General features: G+C 44.7%; 1 protein-coding gene across 3 annotated transcripts in view; it reads left to right on the forward strand.

The window, feature by feature from the left end:
* LOC106747357 (leucine-rich repeat and calponin homology domain-containing protein 1) overlaps positions 1-18,299 on the forward strand; it is a 49,244-nt gene that overhangs the window by 19,157 nt on the left and 11,788 nt on the right. For all 3 annotated transcript variants that reach the window (XM_014624790.1, XM_014624792.1, XM_014624791.1), the window contains exons 2-10: positions 11,507-11,651; positions 12,169-12,401; positions 12,788-12,924; positions 13,494-13,709; positions 14,513-14,674; positions 16,038-16,159; positions 16,446-16,589; positions 17,233-17,636; positions 18,131-18,282. In XM_014624790.1, the coding sequence (XP_014480276.1) occupies positions 11,507-11,651; positions 12,169-12,401; positions 12,788-12,924; positions 13,494-13,709; positions 14,513-14,674; positions 16,038-16,159; positions 16,446-16,589; positions 17,233-17,636; positions 18,131-18,282 (1,715 nt within the window). The remainder of the gene's footprint in view (positions 1-11,506; positions 11,652-12,168; positions 12,402-12,787; positions 12,925-13,493; positions 13,710-14,512; positions 14,675-16,037; positions 16,160-16,445; positions 16,590-17,232; positions 17,637-18,130; positions 18,283-18,299) is intronic.

Here is an 18,299-nt window from a genome sequence, read left to right on the forward strand (position 1 = left end):
TTTTTGGGGGGGGGGGGGAGGGGGATAAACGACGACGTCATTAAGAGAAAACGTTCTGCGAGATGTTTCTATCGGGGTATCTCGTTTTCACTTTTCTCATTATTTTGACAGTTAAACCGTTCCGTATATCATCTACTTTCTTTTTCTAAAAGAGGATTTTTTGCCCGTTAATAAGTAAATATACATACTGATACATTAAGGGAGAATACATCGTAGCAAAGTTTTCTTTCTTCCCTTTTCTTTATTTAAGTTCATCTCCGGAAGGATACGGGTCGTGCAAGTACTCTTTTTAGTCATCGTATGCAAGAAACCCTCTTCCATGATTATATCTCTAGCGGTTTTCGCATCGACCGCAGTCGACGCCGTAATGAGATCTCCGCGTTTATTCTTGGCCGCGTTTCCGCTTGGCGGACACTAATACTCGCGGACATCTTTTCTCTCGAGCTTTTCTCTTCAAAAACAAGCTCGTGTTTTCCAGCTCGAGCGTTTTCTTTCGGGTCAAGCGTGACTGCGTGGCAGCGTGTGTGGCGAAAACACCGAGCTCAACGCTCATTACTTCGGCACTGGTCCAAGCGCAGCCAAGAGATGAAGCTGAGACGTCGTTAGGGAGGGGAGAGGATCTTTCAGCGCGTAGTAATTAAAACACGAAGGTGTCGCTGATGAAAAATGGGCTTTGTTCGGGACGGCTGTCGCCGCGAACAATAACAGGTGTGAAAAATAAAATCCGCGCGAAACCGCGTTAAAATTCGGCGAGTCTGGAACAGCCTGTACATCGACGGCGCCGACGCAAAATTGAAACGTACCTGCCGACAGAAAAAGCGTCTCCTTTGTTCCCCGTGCTGTACATTCCTGTCCGTGCACACAAACAGACGCGTCTACCAAATGTACGTACACCTATAATCTCGCGGGCCCGAGACCGCCGCATGCACAATACGACGCACTGTTCGACACGCACCGGCCGTCTCGTACAAACCGGACCGTGAAAACATGTTAGGAAACTCGCCCCCTTTTTCCTTCTACAGGAACTTCCCAGAACTATCGGCGAGTCTCTCGCTTATTTCTCGATTAACTTGCAATCAATCTTGACGAGAATTTTATTAGACCGTTCTTTTTTTCTCTCTCACTTCACTTGTGAAATATAGATCACACGTCTATTATTGATCGTCTATCGACAATGTCGAAGCTCCAATTGTGTCAAATGGATCGTTATCGGAGATAAAACCGATCCACTTGAGGAACGGAGAAAATGGTGCCGCTTCTCAGATACCGAGAGATATTTCTTCGTTGATCTTATTTCGACGAAATCGGGAAGCAGGTGTTTTGCTTCTTCTTTCCTCGGCGAATGCGCCTTTTCGCGGCTTGGATCGTTTCCTACGTACACGTTCTACGCGCGTAATTCGTGCGTGGTCGAATCGTCGCGCACCAGATGGTGGACGACTCGCTGCCGTGGAAATTATCTCTGACGGCTGGCTTAGGCGGAATCCAAACACCGTCCGGTCGGAGGACGGATGCATTCGGGATTTCCAGACAGTGTTATATCTACTAAACAGCGCCGGCGGATTTAATTCTGCGACGGACGGACGCGCGCGCGAATATCCCGATCGATGACATTAAATTCCGAGTGTGCGGATTGGAGTACGCGGCATTGCGATGTTTTATTTTAGCTCCATTTCGATATAATTTATGCACCGGACACGGAGCAATACATCCTACGACTTGCGCGGCTTTAGTTTCAACGCCAGGGATTATCGTACACATAAGAAAATGCTATTGAATTAATAAGATTTCCAATAGCACAATTGGAATACAATTGGAGTAAATCGCCTTGATTCAGTGGCAAATATTATTAAAACTACTGTTATGTACTGTTATATTTCAATAATTAAAGTATTGATTTCAATGATATTGATTAAATCAAGAAGATTTATTTCAATTACGCGTACTGTTAGATATTCTGTTGATTCAACAGCATTTTTTGCGGCGTACAAGCATATTAAAATATGCTTAAATTGATTAAGATATTATTTGATTCTAGCACCTTTTTTTTTATAATAACTTTGTTATAAAAGTATCGAAGGCAGTGCCAAGACATTGGATAGATAATTTCCGCGTGTCGTTAAGAACTGTGAAAAATTCATTCGGCGGCATTATCGATTATCACTTATCGCTACCTTGAAAACTATTTCCACCTGACCGGCCGCGAGTTTCACCTATACGACGACGACGAGAGCTCTTGTATTCCGCGCGGCGGTCGATCGGGTATGCGAGTCTCGTCCGCACTTGCGTCTGCGCGTCACCGGAAGTTGCGGCGGTCCTTCACAAAAGCCCTCCTTGCTCCCTCGCGGCCCTACTCCTTCTCCCGCTCTTTCTCCTCTTCGTCTTTGACGCGATCAACCCGCCAATGACACGGCAATAGCGACGGTTCAAGGACAGCACGCGACGACGACGACGACGAAGAAAAAGCGTCGCCAGTCGCCGGACGGGTGCGCCATCGTGAACTTCTTTTCTTCCTGCACAATTCCCTCTCTCCTTGGCCCCCGGCCTTCCTTCTCACCGGTGCATCTCCTCGCGTGTTTCTTTTGGCCTCTTCAGCGGCGTCATGTGTCGCCACGACGATGACGGCGAAAGTCAATTACGTGAGAATAGTGCGAACGCGTGATTGCTGGCGCGTCGCGAATCGTCGACTTGAGAGAATGGAAACGCTGGCACTGGAGAAATAGGAACTTATTGATTCCTCGTTTGCCCACGTTGGCTAGTCCCGTGGGCTTTTTGCAACACAGCAAAGTTAACAATGTCTGCGTGATGACGAAGTCGTAAGGAATGAATGCGTGTTGCAGGTTGACTCAGGGTTTTCTTCGCGTGATGTCTGTCGCAGGGAACCGGAAAAATAGTCTCTTGGATTACCGGGGGGGNTTGTAGCATCTTGAAAACGCACGGTGTCACGATGGATTGTCCGAGATCAAACAAATAAACGAGCAGACGCTTTCCTCGGGAGAATAGATAATAGCGTTAGCGAATGTAAACGTATACGATGATGAGCGGTGCTTATTAATAGAATAAATTCCTGCATAGTGTGCTCGCTTCTATTATCGTTATCGCATTATCTCGTTGCAGATCCAGTCTTAACGCGCTCAATATTCCGCGCATGACACAAGCGGTGCTTCTCGTTGCGTAGTTTTTGTATTCGAATACCGTTCTCTTTGATTCGAAATACAAAGCTCTCGAATATTTTAACTGAGGTCGTCAAAAAGGAGAATTTACGAGAACTAGAACTGTTAACAGTGCATCAATCAACGCAAATTAATTCTTGAGAACGTAAGATCTCCATAATCAAATGTTTTGGGTCTTATCAATGATAAACATTTTAATATACAAGATAAAATATATCATATTTAATATCATACAAGATAAAAAGCAAACATTTTAATTAAAAAAAAATTATAATCAATCATATAATTAATTAAATAACCACATTATTGATGCATCGATAACGTTGTTCAGAATCTACTTTCTCCATTTTCATTCACCCTTTACGGAGAAAATATTGCAGTAGAACTGACCACAAAATTTCGTAATGCTGGCTTTACATAAGAAAATAACTGAAATTATGATGTATTGTAATCTTTAGTGATGTATATATCATGTATACGCATTACTAAAGATTACGACACACATCATAATTCCAGTATGGTCCAGGCATAGTATCACAAAATTTTGTGGCATTTTTTACTACAATGTCTTCTTCATGTAGCGTGTGAACGATCTTAACAAAACATACTCTTTCTTAAGAATGATCAGCATCGTTGGCTCGGAAAATTTCCGTCGAAACCGGAAATCGCCTCGAGAAAGCCTTCCTGTCTCTCCCTACAAACCACCATCTTACCGCTATGCCTATCTCTTTTTGAGTGCGTTCTGCGCAACAACCGGCTTTCGCCGTCGCGAAGCACAAACGGGCGCGTCCTCCGCGTGATGCATTTTGCACCGGAATCCCGACAAGCCGGTGTAGAAAGAGACTCCCATGGCGGTGTAACTCGGTTAAATTTCACGCGAATAAACCCGTGAATATTTCATTTTGTGCCGAGCGCGCGCGTGAAGCTCGTCGGAGTGAGCAATACGCGCGTGTGGAAACTCTGTCGAGCACGCCTCTCTCGCCTACTTGACAGCGGCATCCCCCATGGGCAATATTTGCCATGGGGGTGTTATCGATCGCACGGTTCTCTCTTTCTCTGCTTCCACGGTTTCGAGGCGGCCTTTACGCGAGCCCTCTTACAGCCCCCGTACATCTCGCGCGCAGGATCATTTAACGACGTAACGTCGTTTCCTCCGGTACAACGCGTTCTACAAGATTCGTTCCTCGTTGCCGCATTTTCTACTCTCGCGAGCGATAACGAGAGAGAGAGAGAGAGAGGAAAGTGCTGTTTTTTGTTCCCTCTTGTTTGTTTTTCTCTTAATCCTAGAATTGTGACGTTCTTCGAAGCGCTGATAATGAGTAAACGGTAATCGATGTAAGTAAATTTTCGAAGCGGAATCGTAGAAAGAATTAGATTTTGTGAATTTTTGGACTTGGAGACGGTCGTGTTATCGTCTTTTTTATTGTTCTTATATTTTTTCCGGGAAATAGAGAGGAGGGAAAAATAAAATCCACCGACGAGAAATATTTTTCTGACGTGCAGGTGGAATTTAGCCGGATTATTACTGAACTCAACTCGACACAGGAAGGCGCTAAAAATACGTTCCTCGTTCTTTTTGCTCGAGAGGCGCGTGAAGTTGTAAGCGATAGACGGAATCTTTACGACGTCGGATATACTTATCGCTGGCGTAATACTTATCACCGATCGCATAGCCGGCGAAATCGATATTACGTCGTTGCGTCGCGCCGCAAACAACGTTCATCCAAGCGGACGGGAATGCTTTCGAAAACAACGCGTCGTGCCGCTGCCAAGACAGAAATTTCCCGAAAGTCTCCGCTTCCGACTGCGGGCTTCCGCAGATAAAATCTCAAAATTCCTCCCTCTCCACGATTTCTTATTTTTCTCGCAGATGTAGGATAATATCGCCGCGTTTTATTTGTTTTCGCGAGCCATTAATTGCGCGACAACACCGCCAACATCGACGCGACCAATTCCGTCTGTTATGTTATATTTCCTGACATGTGCCCGCGAGGCTCAAATTTTCCTACGTCGAAGGAGAAATCCCTGTGCGTGACATGATCCAATTAACGAGAATTCGACTTCACCTGCGCGACTCATGGTCAAACGACGTCGTGTCACGGAGACGTGGCTTTTCTACCCGGCACGAACATTCGATAAATCGGCGGGACACACCCAGAATACGCTGGAATCCGTCCTTCGTACATCGGAATTTGCACGACGGCGCTGAAACACGAGGCGCGCGTAACCGCATTTGCAGTATATTTTGAACAGAAATGTATTTAACTACAGGCATAAAATATCGCTTTTCTTATCATAACTACAGGCATAAATATTTGCTTTTCTTATCAGTAAAATATTTTGTGATGTGTAGAATATTTTGGAATGTAAAATTCAGTTACAGCCGATACTTGTAGAGGAACAATTACAGACAGACACCAAAAGGATCCGCATGGAAAAAATTGACAACCCTTTCGCGGTTCAGTTTATTCAAACGGAGCGATTACTTTCAATTTCGCCATTGAGTCGGACGCTCGTGTTCTCTTTTATGCGAGAATTCAATAGTGACTGTTCTGTCCACCGGTTCTATGAGCGCGATATCAAATCCTCAGGTGCTAGAGGTGCCGGTGATCCGGCTCAAAGCCTAAACAAACTTCTATCCATTCAATAGCGTCGTTGAGCGGCCTATCTCGCCCCAGGGAAATATAGTCGCTCTACATCACGTGTCCGTCCTGATCACCTGGATTCATATCTATAATTGAATCCCACGCGCACACCGCGGATGAGCTCGGGCGACTTTATTAATGCAACACTCCTAATTCCGTTCGAAAAAGCGAGGATGAAAGCGTCTGCCTAAATAGACATGCGATTAAAGCTCGTAACCTTGATGTATTTTCTGCGGAGTTGAATTTCGCATTTAATTAATGTTTATTTTATTTCTATTTTAAGACTGCGAAAAATAATTTTGTAACTGACATTTTATCGTTTTGTAAGTTTGCGCGTAGCGATAATTTGATGCTTGATAAGTAGTTAATTATCTTAAACTTTCATAGGATGGTTTCGGGAGGTGAGATTTACGTTAGACTCGGAATAGACTTAAATTAGACGCGAATAAGGATGACTTGTCAAAATCGTACTATCTAAGATATTTTTTGAGTGCTTATGTCACACACAGAGAACACGATTCGTTCTTGGTAGGCAACTAACTCCCCTATTTGTGGACTTTGGCGATCGATAAAGCGAATCCCTATTGACGAATTCGTATTACTACTTTCACCGATTCTCACTTCTCTTCCGTGCTGTACGACGTGATCGGATGCATTATCGAGATGAAAGTCTCCTCTCGTTGCCCCACGGGAGATTAACTCTGATATAGATAGTTCCCCGGGATCGCCCCGCTCTCATGAATGTCTTCTCGTTTATTGCACCGCGTTGCAACAATGCCCGTCTAGCCAAGGCGCCCGAGGAAATGACCGGGCTCGGCCTCCTGGGCTACCTGTTACGAGAGAGAGCGTGTGTGACGCCTCTTCTCCGTCATCGTCGTCGCTTAGGTGGAAACCTGAAGAACGAGAAAAAGAAACGCGGGGTGAATAGTGCGCGCCAAAGCGGCCGTTGTCGTCGTCTCGCCTAGCCGGACATTTATTTCACTCTTGGGCCATTGGCCTCGGCGTGTCTCAGCACGTGGAGTTCCAGCGGCGTGAAAACCGCGAATGTTTTCCGCTCGCGCGATTTCATTTTCCGTTATCAACGCCAAGTCGCCCGCGACTCTCTTAGCGAGTCCGCCCGAACTGCTACTCGAGCGAGACGACGGCGAGGCCTCTGACTGACTTACTATTCGCTGTCACGTTAACTACGAGGACTTTTATTTCTTCGGAAGCGAGTATTCGTCGAAGCCCTCTTGTAACATCGTACCTCGCGTTTTAAATTGCTCTATCTTTCATCCTGCCAGCCACAGATCGCGGCGCGTATCATCTCAAAGTTTGAAGATGCGTACTGTGCTCCAGACATTACACATTAACTTCCTCCCTCTCTAGAAATAAAAAGATAATAATAATGTGAAATTACTTCGTGACATATTCTTTTAGCATATTAAATATGCTACTACATATGTATTACTATTACTATTTAAAGTAATATACTATGTAGCGCAAGTAGTTGGTAGTATGACAGATGTGACTAAAGGTTACCTTCTAATAAGCAGTATTCTTAACATCATATTTACCTATGAGTGATAATAGAATAAATGGTAATAATTTATTATACTATTATAATATATTATATAATTAATAATAATAACTAATAATATATTATATAATTATTTATAACTATAGGACATTACAAAACTACGTTTGTACCGACTTGAAGTGTAACTGAAGAAATCATTTTTGGCCAAGAAATATCTGTCTGAGATCACTTAACGTAGGGAGGATGCATTGTTCAGCAGCATTGTGTGCAGCCAATCGTTCACCGATTCATCCAGTTGAGACGGGCTGAATCCGGGCTAGACGGATAGATCGAGTAGACGCGCGCGTGTTTATCCCGGCGAGAAAACTGCCACGCCCTTTGTCAGCAAATAATGTCAGTGCGTGCGCGTCACGCAAATCGCGTAGTGTATCGATCCTCGACAACGGCAGGACCTCGACCTTGGTCCTTGAAATGTTGCCGGTACGTCGACCCCGTCTGAAACGCCGTGTACAGAGGCGCACGAAGAGCACGGCTGGTTTGACCGCTGATTTCTATCCAGCGCGTATCGAGCGGTCGGTCCAACCGTTAGAGGCGGAAGTGCAGATATATTTATAGTCGTCGCACGCGCAGTTCCGCCGATTTTTATCGGCCCCGTGCGCGTGTGTAAATTCGAGAATAGCGACGTGAATAACTCGCGTCACGTGAATAACTCGTGGCCGATCGATACTAACTCGGAGAGATAAGATCTCTCGACGGAAAATCGAGACGAAGAGACAAAAGCGACGACTGTGCCACTATGCTAATTAGATCGGTGGGCTTCTTATTACGGTTTATTATTTCGACATCGACCCTGCGTCTGTTAAATCATCGCCGATGCCGCACTGTGTTTATCTCTCCATGTTATTGTCGAACGTCGAAAGTGTAGGTGTCGAAATCGATCAATTCCAAATAAAGTAAGACCGCTCCTTATTCGGTTTAACCAAAGGAAGAATTAAAGATGAAGAGCCAAAGCATGGATGGTGGATCTCTAGTGCCATTTAAATATTAATTTAAATTGTCAGTATTAATAATATTGTGGGAAGATGAAATTGTCCATTGTGTATTGCGAACATACTGATATCTACAGCGATTCTGGAAGTATAAAGAAGTACGGATCATTGTTTAATTTTTTGCACAATCTTGAAGAAACTATCGAAAAAGGCCATCTTTTTTCGTAGAGCGCGCGCAATTAGATACGCGGACGTCCGTTATTCTATGATTACGGTACAATCAACGGTGAAAACGCATCGGAGATAAACGGATCGATCCGCATCGCGTACGAAGTAACGACGGTGCTGTTCGACAAAGGGGAAATGCGCATTTTTCCATCGGTTTCCTCTAACGAACGTCTATTCAGAGACGAGAGTCACGCTGCGACGCCTTGGCTTGGTTTGGCTCAGCTCTCCTGCTTTCACCTACGCTACGATTTTGTTTTCTCCCGCGAAGGGGGATCAAACAGAGGAGAAGAAGGCGCCTTTCCCCATCGGCAGCACACAAGCTTTGAACTCATGAATTATAGTGTGCGATATATCGCCGCCGAATCGCAGCTATCACAATGGATGGATGCGCCGCAATATGCCACAGTCTGCGACGCGACGCGACACTCTGCCGCAGAATTTTGCCACTTTGCACAAAGGATTTCTTGGCGCGCCCGCCGCCATGTGAGAGTCCAATATCGCATGGGAGTCACTCTCGAGGGGTTGGTAAGGAGTTTCAACCCCGTCTTGGTCGGACAAACCGACGCCCTAGCATCCACGACCACCTGATCGACCGACAATTCCACGACACTGGGGTTTGAAACAGGGTATCGATATTTCGACTCGCGTTCGTCGTCGGGTATAGCGTCAGTATCCTTTTTACGCTTGAGCTTCCCGGAAATATTTTTCTTTTTTTAGAACAGAACAGAATCCGCTTTATCATGCTCTAAGATTAATCCTGTAAGAGCAACAAATGGTACAATGCAACATAAATATACAGTCATCGCAAAAAAAAAAGAAGAGAAGGAAGACTTTTTTTATTTGTTCGTAATAATCGAAGAAAGTTTTTCCACAACGACGCAAATAAACGATTGACGGAGGAGCAAGTGAAAGTGTATCATTCATTCTTATGTAAATGTCATTTGTCGTACATTGGATAATAGCGAATCGTAACAATTGCAACATCTCTTTTATACTCAACGTTTCGGTCATACCGGTACCTTTCATTAGCCCACAATTTATCATCGTGATATTAATTGAATTAAAGGATTAATTATATTAATTCTCTAATGGTAAGGTGAGGTCAGATTGATCCCGATGATGTACCGAGGGTTACATATCGATTTGCGACTATCGGTACAATATCGATTTGCGACTATCGGTAGCGAAGTATTTCGATGCTGCGGAGATACCGCATCCATCCCATCCGCACCTCGACTTAGACCCCGTTGAATCGTTCTCGTTTCAGTGCGCTTGGTTCACGAAGAATGTAGGAAACGAGATCGATTAACGAAGTTACGCTCGTCAAGACACGCCCTCGGGCTATAGCCGCGCAAATTGCCGCGATCTCCGACAAATGAAGACGAATTACTCTTTACGCCACAATGGACTACAATCGCGATTCGTGTTGTTCCGATCGCAACTCGAAAGCTTCAGCTATAAAACTACTGCGTTAGATAATGCCCCGAATTGAGAGTGTCTCTCTCTCTCTCTCTCTCTCTCTCTCTCTCTCTCTCTCTCTCTCTCTCTCTGTCCCCCAATCACTATGTGAGTCGTTTAATTGGCTTAATATCATCAAACTTCTCGGAAAAAGACGCGGAATAATGAACTTCGCTCTCGAGCAGATTTTGCTCTTGATTCCTCTGGAGGAAATCGCGTATTCTGTTGACGCAACGAATGTCAGTTTCCGTCAATCAGCAACCACGGAATCTGATTTTCTCCTTGTAGATTGGGGTGCATTTGGCAAATTTCCGTGAATTAATCCGCTTCCACGCCATCTCGGTGATGATTCGAAGATCCGTGGGAAGTGTAGGAAGAATTACATTAGACGTCCTGCGCAAGACATCTGTCGCAACGTCGCGATTGTTCCATCAGCATCTCGCATTTAATAAGATCGACATTAGCTTTTCGAAACTTTGAAAATCTTTTATCGTTTTACATGCAGAGTGTCTTTTATCCTTGTCGCACCCTTCTCTCCATTGCAGATATCAGAAAACATACCGGAAAATGACTAAAATCGATATAAGAAGAGATTAAATCTCATAATCTATCGTCGTAACTTTAATACAGATTAACATATTAATTTCGTGTTAATTTTTGATACAATATCTTCAACATTTCTATTCACTTTGCGTTAAATTGACATAAAAACTTAAGTTAGCTCTTTGGGTAGGACATGTGTGAAATGTGTTAAATTTAACAGAAAATTTTTTATTGTGTACATAATTACGTTAAGCTCTCGAAATTTTACATACTTGAGTAACATTTTATACGTTCCATTCGCGTGGAAAATGCAGTGACCGTTTCATAATCGTCGAGCGGCGGTATTCTTTCCGCTCGCAAGACTCTTATTGCCGACTATTATTGATCAGGAAGAAACTTCGAAGCCGGGAGCAGCTGAGCTACCCTTGTCCTTTTCCTGCGCTCCGAGTCTGTGCGCGCACGTGGCCGACGCGCCCCATTCATAACAACCCCCAGCGGCACCCTAAGACCACCCTAACCGGGGCAGCACAGCTGTTGCCATGGGAGACATATCGACGGTACCTTATTAAGACAGTTCGATAGTGCCGCTCCTTTAACGAGTTTTATCGGCCAATTGTAGTGGAAGGGCGCGCTTTTATCGCTCCTGCGCCGCTTTCGAACGCGGTCGGCTGTTCTAACGAGAATGCAAAACTTTGATGTCGAGCGACGACGGCAGCTCTTAATTGCGAGTTACCTTTCAGCAACGCGCGGCCCGTTTCGGACTCTGTGTTCGACGAATATGTGTGTGTGTATGCATGTGTAAGCATGCATTTGTGACGATCGTTTCCCGTAGAAGCTGAACACGACGTCACCCCAAGTTATTCTTTCTTTCTTTTCACGAAAATAACCGTCGTCGTCATACCACTTTGTTCTTTAGCGCATCGTAAAGATGAATATCTTTATTTTCTGTTGCAGACCTTTCGAAGAATCGTTTCAGCGAGTTACCGGAGGAAGTCACCGAATTTCCATTCCTCGAGAAGCTGCACCTCTACCATAATGCCATAAGAATAATCCCGGAAACCGTCGTAATGCTCCAATCCCTCAACTACCTCGATCTTAGGTGAGTACACGCGTACCTGGTATTGTGGTGTATGCGATATATTATCGCTATTGTATGCATCTACGTCCTGTACATTGTGGTGCTGTATCGTGTGCGTAATAGCGCCAATAACGCTTTGTGCTACATGTTAGAGGCACGTATCTGCTCTATAACCACAACGGAGGGACGTGTTCGCCGTACAATATAATACGACAATTGAAGATTTAAATTTTTTAATTCTCAGTGAGAGATTAAAAGTCTAAATTTTAATAAGCTGCTGTTTATAAAATATTTTGTAGAATATATTTATGTATTATTTATATATTTACATATTAATGTATATTAATATATTTATAGCCTACTTAAGATATTACGAAAGTCGTTAGTGATATAATTATTGAGAGGCTTACGTCGTTAGCGCTTAGTGCACGATAATTCATTAAGCTCTCAATTGCTCGTTTGAGAGAAGTGAGCGAATTTTCGGGAATTCGGTAAACGCGAGCCCGGCGTTTCAAGAAGATAATATCCTGATCCGCAGTCGAAACCAATTGACGTCGCTACCTCGAGAGATATGCAGGCTACCCCTTCAGACCCTGCTAGTCGCGCACAACAGATTAGCATCTCTGCCGGACGAGCTGGGCAGGATGACGGCGTTGGCAGAACTGGACGCAGGTTGCAACGAAATCACGAATCTTCCACCTCGAATGGGCGACCTTGCGCAGCTCCGGTCTCTAGACCTGAGGAGCAACTTGCTGGTGCACCTGCCTATAGGTAGACCCACCTTTTTAACGCGACAGCGAGACACGTAGATAAATATCACGACCGCTGGGTTCTCTCACACACACACACACACACACACACGCGCGCAACCTGTATCGGTTTGCGATTAAGAAGTGGTCGCGATCGCGAATCCGCTTGGAGAGACGTCGTTTTGGGTCTCTCTCTATCCCGTGGGAAACCTGTTCGCTCTGCTTAAAAGTAATCTCAAGCAAATAAGTTCCAAGAAAATCGGCCACTCCGTATGATCTGAGTAAGTCAATTGCGAGTGAACAGCGTGAGGAAACAGCGAAGCGAATGTTTCAAATGCCGCTATTTTACGAACGAATGAAGCGCGAGAGAGATTAGATCCGTTCAAGCACGGTCGCATTTTTGCGCAGAACTGACGTACCTGAGACTCGTGAAGCTGGATATTAGTGGCAATCGAATATCTGTGCTTCCAAACGAGATGAGGAAGATGAAGAGCTTGGTGGATTTCCGACTGTCCGACAATCCTCTGACCTCGCCGCCTGCTTCGGTGAGCATTTTTCAACAGTCGATTCGAGTTCCTTTCAATTGAGAGGTTCGACATCGCCCTTTTCCTCGTTAATACACGCTCTCTCCTACGTATGGCCAGTCTGACGGATTTTAATAAGCTACACGATATTACTCCATTCCGTCGACGGCGTCTCGTTTTCTTTATACACGGTCCTCCTACGTCCTACGGAATTGATTGCGAGACCGGTGCCTTTCGCTTCGAACTTTATATTCAGACTTATTGAATCGATAACTCGCCATTCGAAGACATTCGATGTCGGTCTGTCACCGCGGATAAATATAGAATTTTCGCCACCAGCTTAAATACACTTTCTGTGAATAAAGAATCACATTTCTCAAAATTCCGGCGAAAAATTTTCCCTTTCAAACCACCGTGCATTTACACGGCGTGTCACCGCTCGGCGGGGAGTTCGATTTCACTGAAGGAAAATCGTCTTCCCCGAAGCGGAGACTACGCTCGCTCGTCACGACGCGACGCGTCAATATCGATCGTTCCGGCGTATTACCGAAGGCCGTGCCCTAAGCTCTCGTCACTGGCGGTGATTTCAGCTATGCATTCGCGGGCGAACGCACATTTTCAAGTACTTGGAAAGGCAGGCAGCGAAGCACGAGAGGGCCAGAGGCGGTCGGACCAGGCGGACGCCTTTGGACACGAGGGGCCACGCAACGCTGGACACGAGGTCCCATCGACGCCACAACGTCGACAGCGGCTACAGCACCAGCGACGGCGTCGACAAGCGTTGGTCCCAAGAAATCCACAGCGCGGTTAGTTTCGCCGTCGCTCTCCTGGCCTTACCGCTATCGCTCCATATCTTGCACTTGCTCTACAACTACCTCCTCGTCAGGCTGTTCGGCGAACCGACCGCAGACCTCTGATTCGAATCCGAATTGTAGATATAGCGCGAATGAATCGAACGCTTCTGCTTCTTCTTTCATTTCCGGGAGGAAATTCGAAAGATTTTCACGTATCTACGTGGTAAAAAGACAGAAGAACTTTCGCTTTTACTCGCCTGAGGGAGATATCGGCGGAAATGCTGGAAATGAAAGAAGATGTTGCAGTGTTTGCTAGTGCTTGTGTATATATATATATATATATATATATATACACACACACACACAAAATAATTAAAATATTTAATATCGGTGTATGTGGAAGAATATACATGAAGAAAATGAGAAAGTAGAATATCCGCGCGGAAATAAGTGGAATATGCTTTCACTAAGTGTCCTTCTCGGAGGACAAATGCTGTATATTGCCAAAGAGCTTTCTTGTTGCCTCGCTTTTATTCGTATGACCACTCGGAATCTCTCTGAGAACCGTTGTGTACATATGTCTTTTTGTACATTTTTTATACGAATTCTCTGTAAATTATTGTACGAAGGGACGTCACTGTCTCGGTGAAAGACGAGCGTTCTCGCGTTTGATCTCTGAACTAACGATGAACAAACTGATAATGATTGTACGAGGAAAAAAAGCGCACGAATAAAATGATTGCGATTATACAAAAAAAAAAGAAACGCAGTCGCGATTCTATATATGCCTCCTGTTGGCCATCGTTTGCGCGCAGGTGCACGACGGCGAGGTTCGCAACCTGTGGCGGCAGGAATGCTCACCGCTCTCGATAACGCTGCCGCACGAGGTAGGCGTGAACGGATCCTGCAGCGGCACGTCGACGCCCAGCACGATTTCACCCGGGGAGCACACGTCTCTGGAGGATGAGTTGGGCAAGGTAGGCCGATACGTAACACCTCACCGAGGAAAAGTCTATAACCGACATTCCGATCGTCTACTGTTCGTGAGAAAGAGAGAAAGTTAGAAACGAGGAGACGAAAGGGATCGATCATGGGAAGTAACTGGATTCTCATTTTCTTTTTAATTTCCTCTCATCGACGCGCATGATTCCACCCGTTAATCGCGATTTCTGTCTGCGAGCGGAAGTTTCCCGTTTTTACAGAATTAAAAATCTCTTATCGGAAAGTATTACGAGCCTTTAAGAGCGAAGTATGAATGTTTTAGTGCTATTGATGTTAATTTTACCTTCTTAATATTAATATTAAGAAAGTAATGTTAATACTACAATGGCACCGAAATATCCGTGCTTTGCTCCTAAAGGCCCATAATACTTTTCAATATTTCGTCAAACCAAGGAAGAGCATCTTTACTTACGTTTTAAAAATCTATGCTGAGTGAACGGTAGGCTTAACAGAGCGATGAAGATTTAACAGGTCGAGAATGAAAAAGTTAATTACTATACTCTTAATTGCTTTTAATTGTGTTTATGGGATTAAATTTTCATGAAAGTACTTCTCTAGAATTAGAGAAGCGAGGTTCCTATAGAGAGTCGAAGAGAATAGACATGGATTTGAATTAATAATTGCGGAGGAGTAGATTTCAAGAACTATTGTCAAGTGCTTCTTGTACGACGATTCGGCGATTTCTAGAGCTCGATCTGGAGCAAACAAGTCAAATATTAGACCGTTCTACGGAATCTAAAGAATGACATGGTCGCTAAATTTAGCTGTCGAACAGATCTCAAGTCGAGCCACGGCGAGGAGCGAACCGTCGTTGGCTGTCGCTCAAATCTCGTTAGGACCTTGACCCGATAAAACGTCATGTTAACGATGTTTCCAAATTATGAATGCGTGATGCATCGACACTGACGCGCTAACAACTCTATATATCGGGTGAATCCAAAGTCTGCTGCGATCGCCATTCCTTTATCTATAAATCGTACAAACCGATCTTTCGCCGACAAGAATTTCTTTTACTTGACATGTTAGAATTTTTTATTCTTAGAACAGTAATCGAAGAAATCCGCGGAAAAATAGAAAAAACTAATTTTCTTTCGAAACTTTATAATTCTTACTACTTAGGAACATATCGAGTATATCATTCTTTCGGATATAATTTTTAAATTTCCCGACGGAAGAGATTAGATTTCAATGAATTTAATTTTAAATTGAAAATTGCTATCAAAAATTGAATAAGGTATTTCCTTATGAAAACGAGATATTCTTACGACAATTGTCTTACGAAAGTTATCTTACGAGAAAGATGAAAATTCATGATCTTATGCGCGAAACTTTTTGTAGGCGATGATACTGCACGATCAGCTGGAAAAAAGGAGACTGGAGAGAAGTGCCTCGGAAAACGGAGCGGACATCAGAAGACCGATGATCTCTAGCCTTCATCACACATCGATTACGCCACCGGGGTGAGTAACGAAGCCTCTCGTCCACGACGGTCGGTGGGTCAAACCACCCTCGTCCCATCGTGCACTTTCCCTCGAAATAAACGTACGGACGAGTGAACGAACGAACGAACATCCCCTCGATGTTTTCCATTGATATTGTGATACGGATTATCACCTACACGCGATAATTTCCACATATATACATATATAAACACACACACACACACACACGTACGTACATACATAATACGTACACATTTGCATGCGTGCATGTGCATTATCGTGGCTGGCAATCCTTTTTTTACAGTCATCTGGAATCCACACATCTGAATCAATCGCAGCAGATATCGTCCGCGCAAACAGTACACCCACTCCAGACCTCCACGACGAATCTCACCGCGCTGGTGAACGGAGACGATAAGAGGCCGTTGAATCACATACAGACGTACAGGTAACTCCGCTTTGTGTCCTGTAACAGCGACGAAAGTCCTCCTCGTCCTCTTCTCCAAGTTTGTCTCGTGTCATCGCGTTTACGTTACCCACGTTGCCGGTTCGTCCAAACCGCACCTGAATCCTCCGGTGGAAGCGCTCCGACAGTGTCGCACCGGAGATCGCTGTCGTGAACGATACTGCCGAATAACGCTGCATTAATTGTCTCCAGAGCGATGATTACAGTCCGAGGTTGAAGTAAACATACGTTGCCTACACGTAGAAATATAGGAGTTGCGATGTAAATAATGTTTTCTCGATAGACTGACGTTAACAATGAGAGACACATTTCAGAAAAGAATTACTCGGACTTTCAGATTTTTTACCTTTGTCCCAAGAAAGTTAGAAGATCAAGATATTGGTTCGTGAAAATCTCACGTTTCACAGGAAGAGATACAAGAGAATCGCAACGTCAGTAATTCCATATTTTTCATCGCTTTCGATATTTTGCATATATAATCTCTGTTGATACATGTCATAGTTGCTTTCTTGCTCGTTCATATTCGCAAAGAACGTGAAATACACCCTTGAGAATCGCTGTATTATCGTACACAATATGACGTGGTGTGCTTGAAAATCACAAGTTCCGTCGAATGAATTCTCAGAGAGTACAAGGAGGCGTTGAAGCAGCAGAGGGCCAACGAAGGCCCGAGCGTGTACAGACCTCGCGAGCAGGTGACACCCCCGGGCAACGAGTCGCAGAACAACGAGACCGATTCGGGCAGCAACAAGGAAGGTGGGATCGCTCTCACCGGCAAGCAGATCTTTAACGAGGAGAACGCGCTGAAGAGGCCGGTGCAGAAGGTCACCCCGTCGCGAATCAACTACCAGAACACACCGATCATCAACGGCAGCAGCAGCGACTACAACAACAAGAACGGAAAATATCCCGATCAACCGTACAAGAAGCCAAGCTCGCCCATCAAAACCTCCAGCAGCATTCTGTCGACGAATGCGAGCCCGGCGCACGCGCCCAGGCTGGTGAAAACCGCCGTTGGTTACGTAGAAGGTAACGCTCATTCGGGACGAGGAAAATCAGATGCGCAATTGGGTCGCGTCTCCGAGGAATATTGCTCTTGAACGCGAGTTGTTTTCACTTTCCCGCAACAGACAAGAGCAATCGCTAACTGACAAATATACGGAGGGGCAAAATGGATGCTTCCTTATTATCTTTCAATGTCAACCATTATTTTAGGTTAGGCTTTTGCCTTTCTCGCGCGCTTTATATTTATCTCTTTGTACACTGCTCATACCTGTCGCGTCCTCTAACGTACTCAATAAAAGCATTCATAGTAATAATCGCAACAACAAAATAACGTTGAGGCAATATTCCTTCGGGCACCGACGCCGACATTACACGGATTCTCATCTGCGCGAACGCACTTGTGCAGTTGATGTATAAGAGAACCTCTTCGTTCCACAGCAAGTTTCTCTTATACATCCCACGCGGCGAGAAAAAGACTCGATTGCACAACATATTCATAGTGTGTATACTTTCGCCAGGCAACAAGAGCCCGAGCAGAAACGGCGGCAGCCCAAAATCGCCGCGGTCCGTCACGTGGAACACCAACCTACCCGAGAAGTATTCCTTCACCATGAGGAGAGAGTTCGAGCGTGCCAAGGAAGAGGCTGATCTTATCGACCAGTTGAGAAACGTAAGTACCGACAGGTG

This window comes from Dinoponera quadriceps, unplaced genomic scaffold (assembly GCF_001313825.1).
Source record: "Dinoponera quadriceps isolate SergipeBrazil2010 unplaced genomic scaffold, ASM131382v1 scaffold1831, whole genome shotgun sequence".
Lineage (NCBI taxonomy): Eukaryota > Metazoa > Arthropoda > Insecta > Hymenoptera > Formicidae > Dinoponera > Dinoponera quadriceps.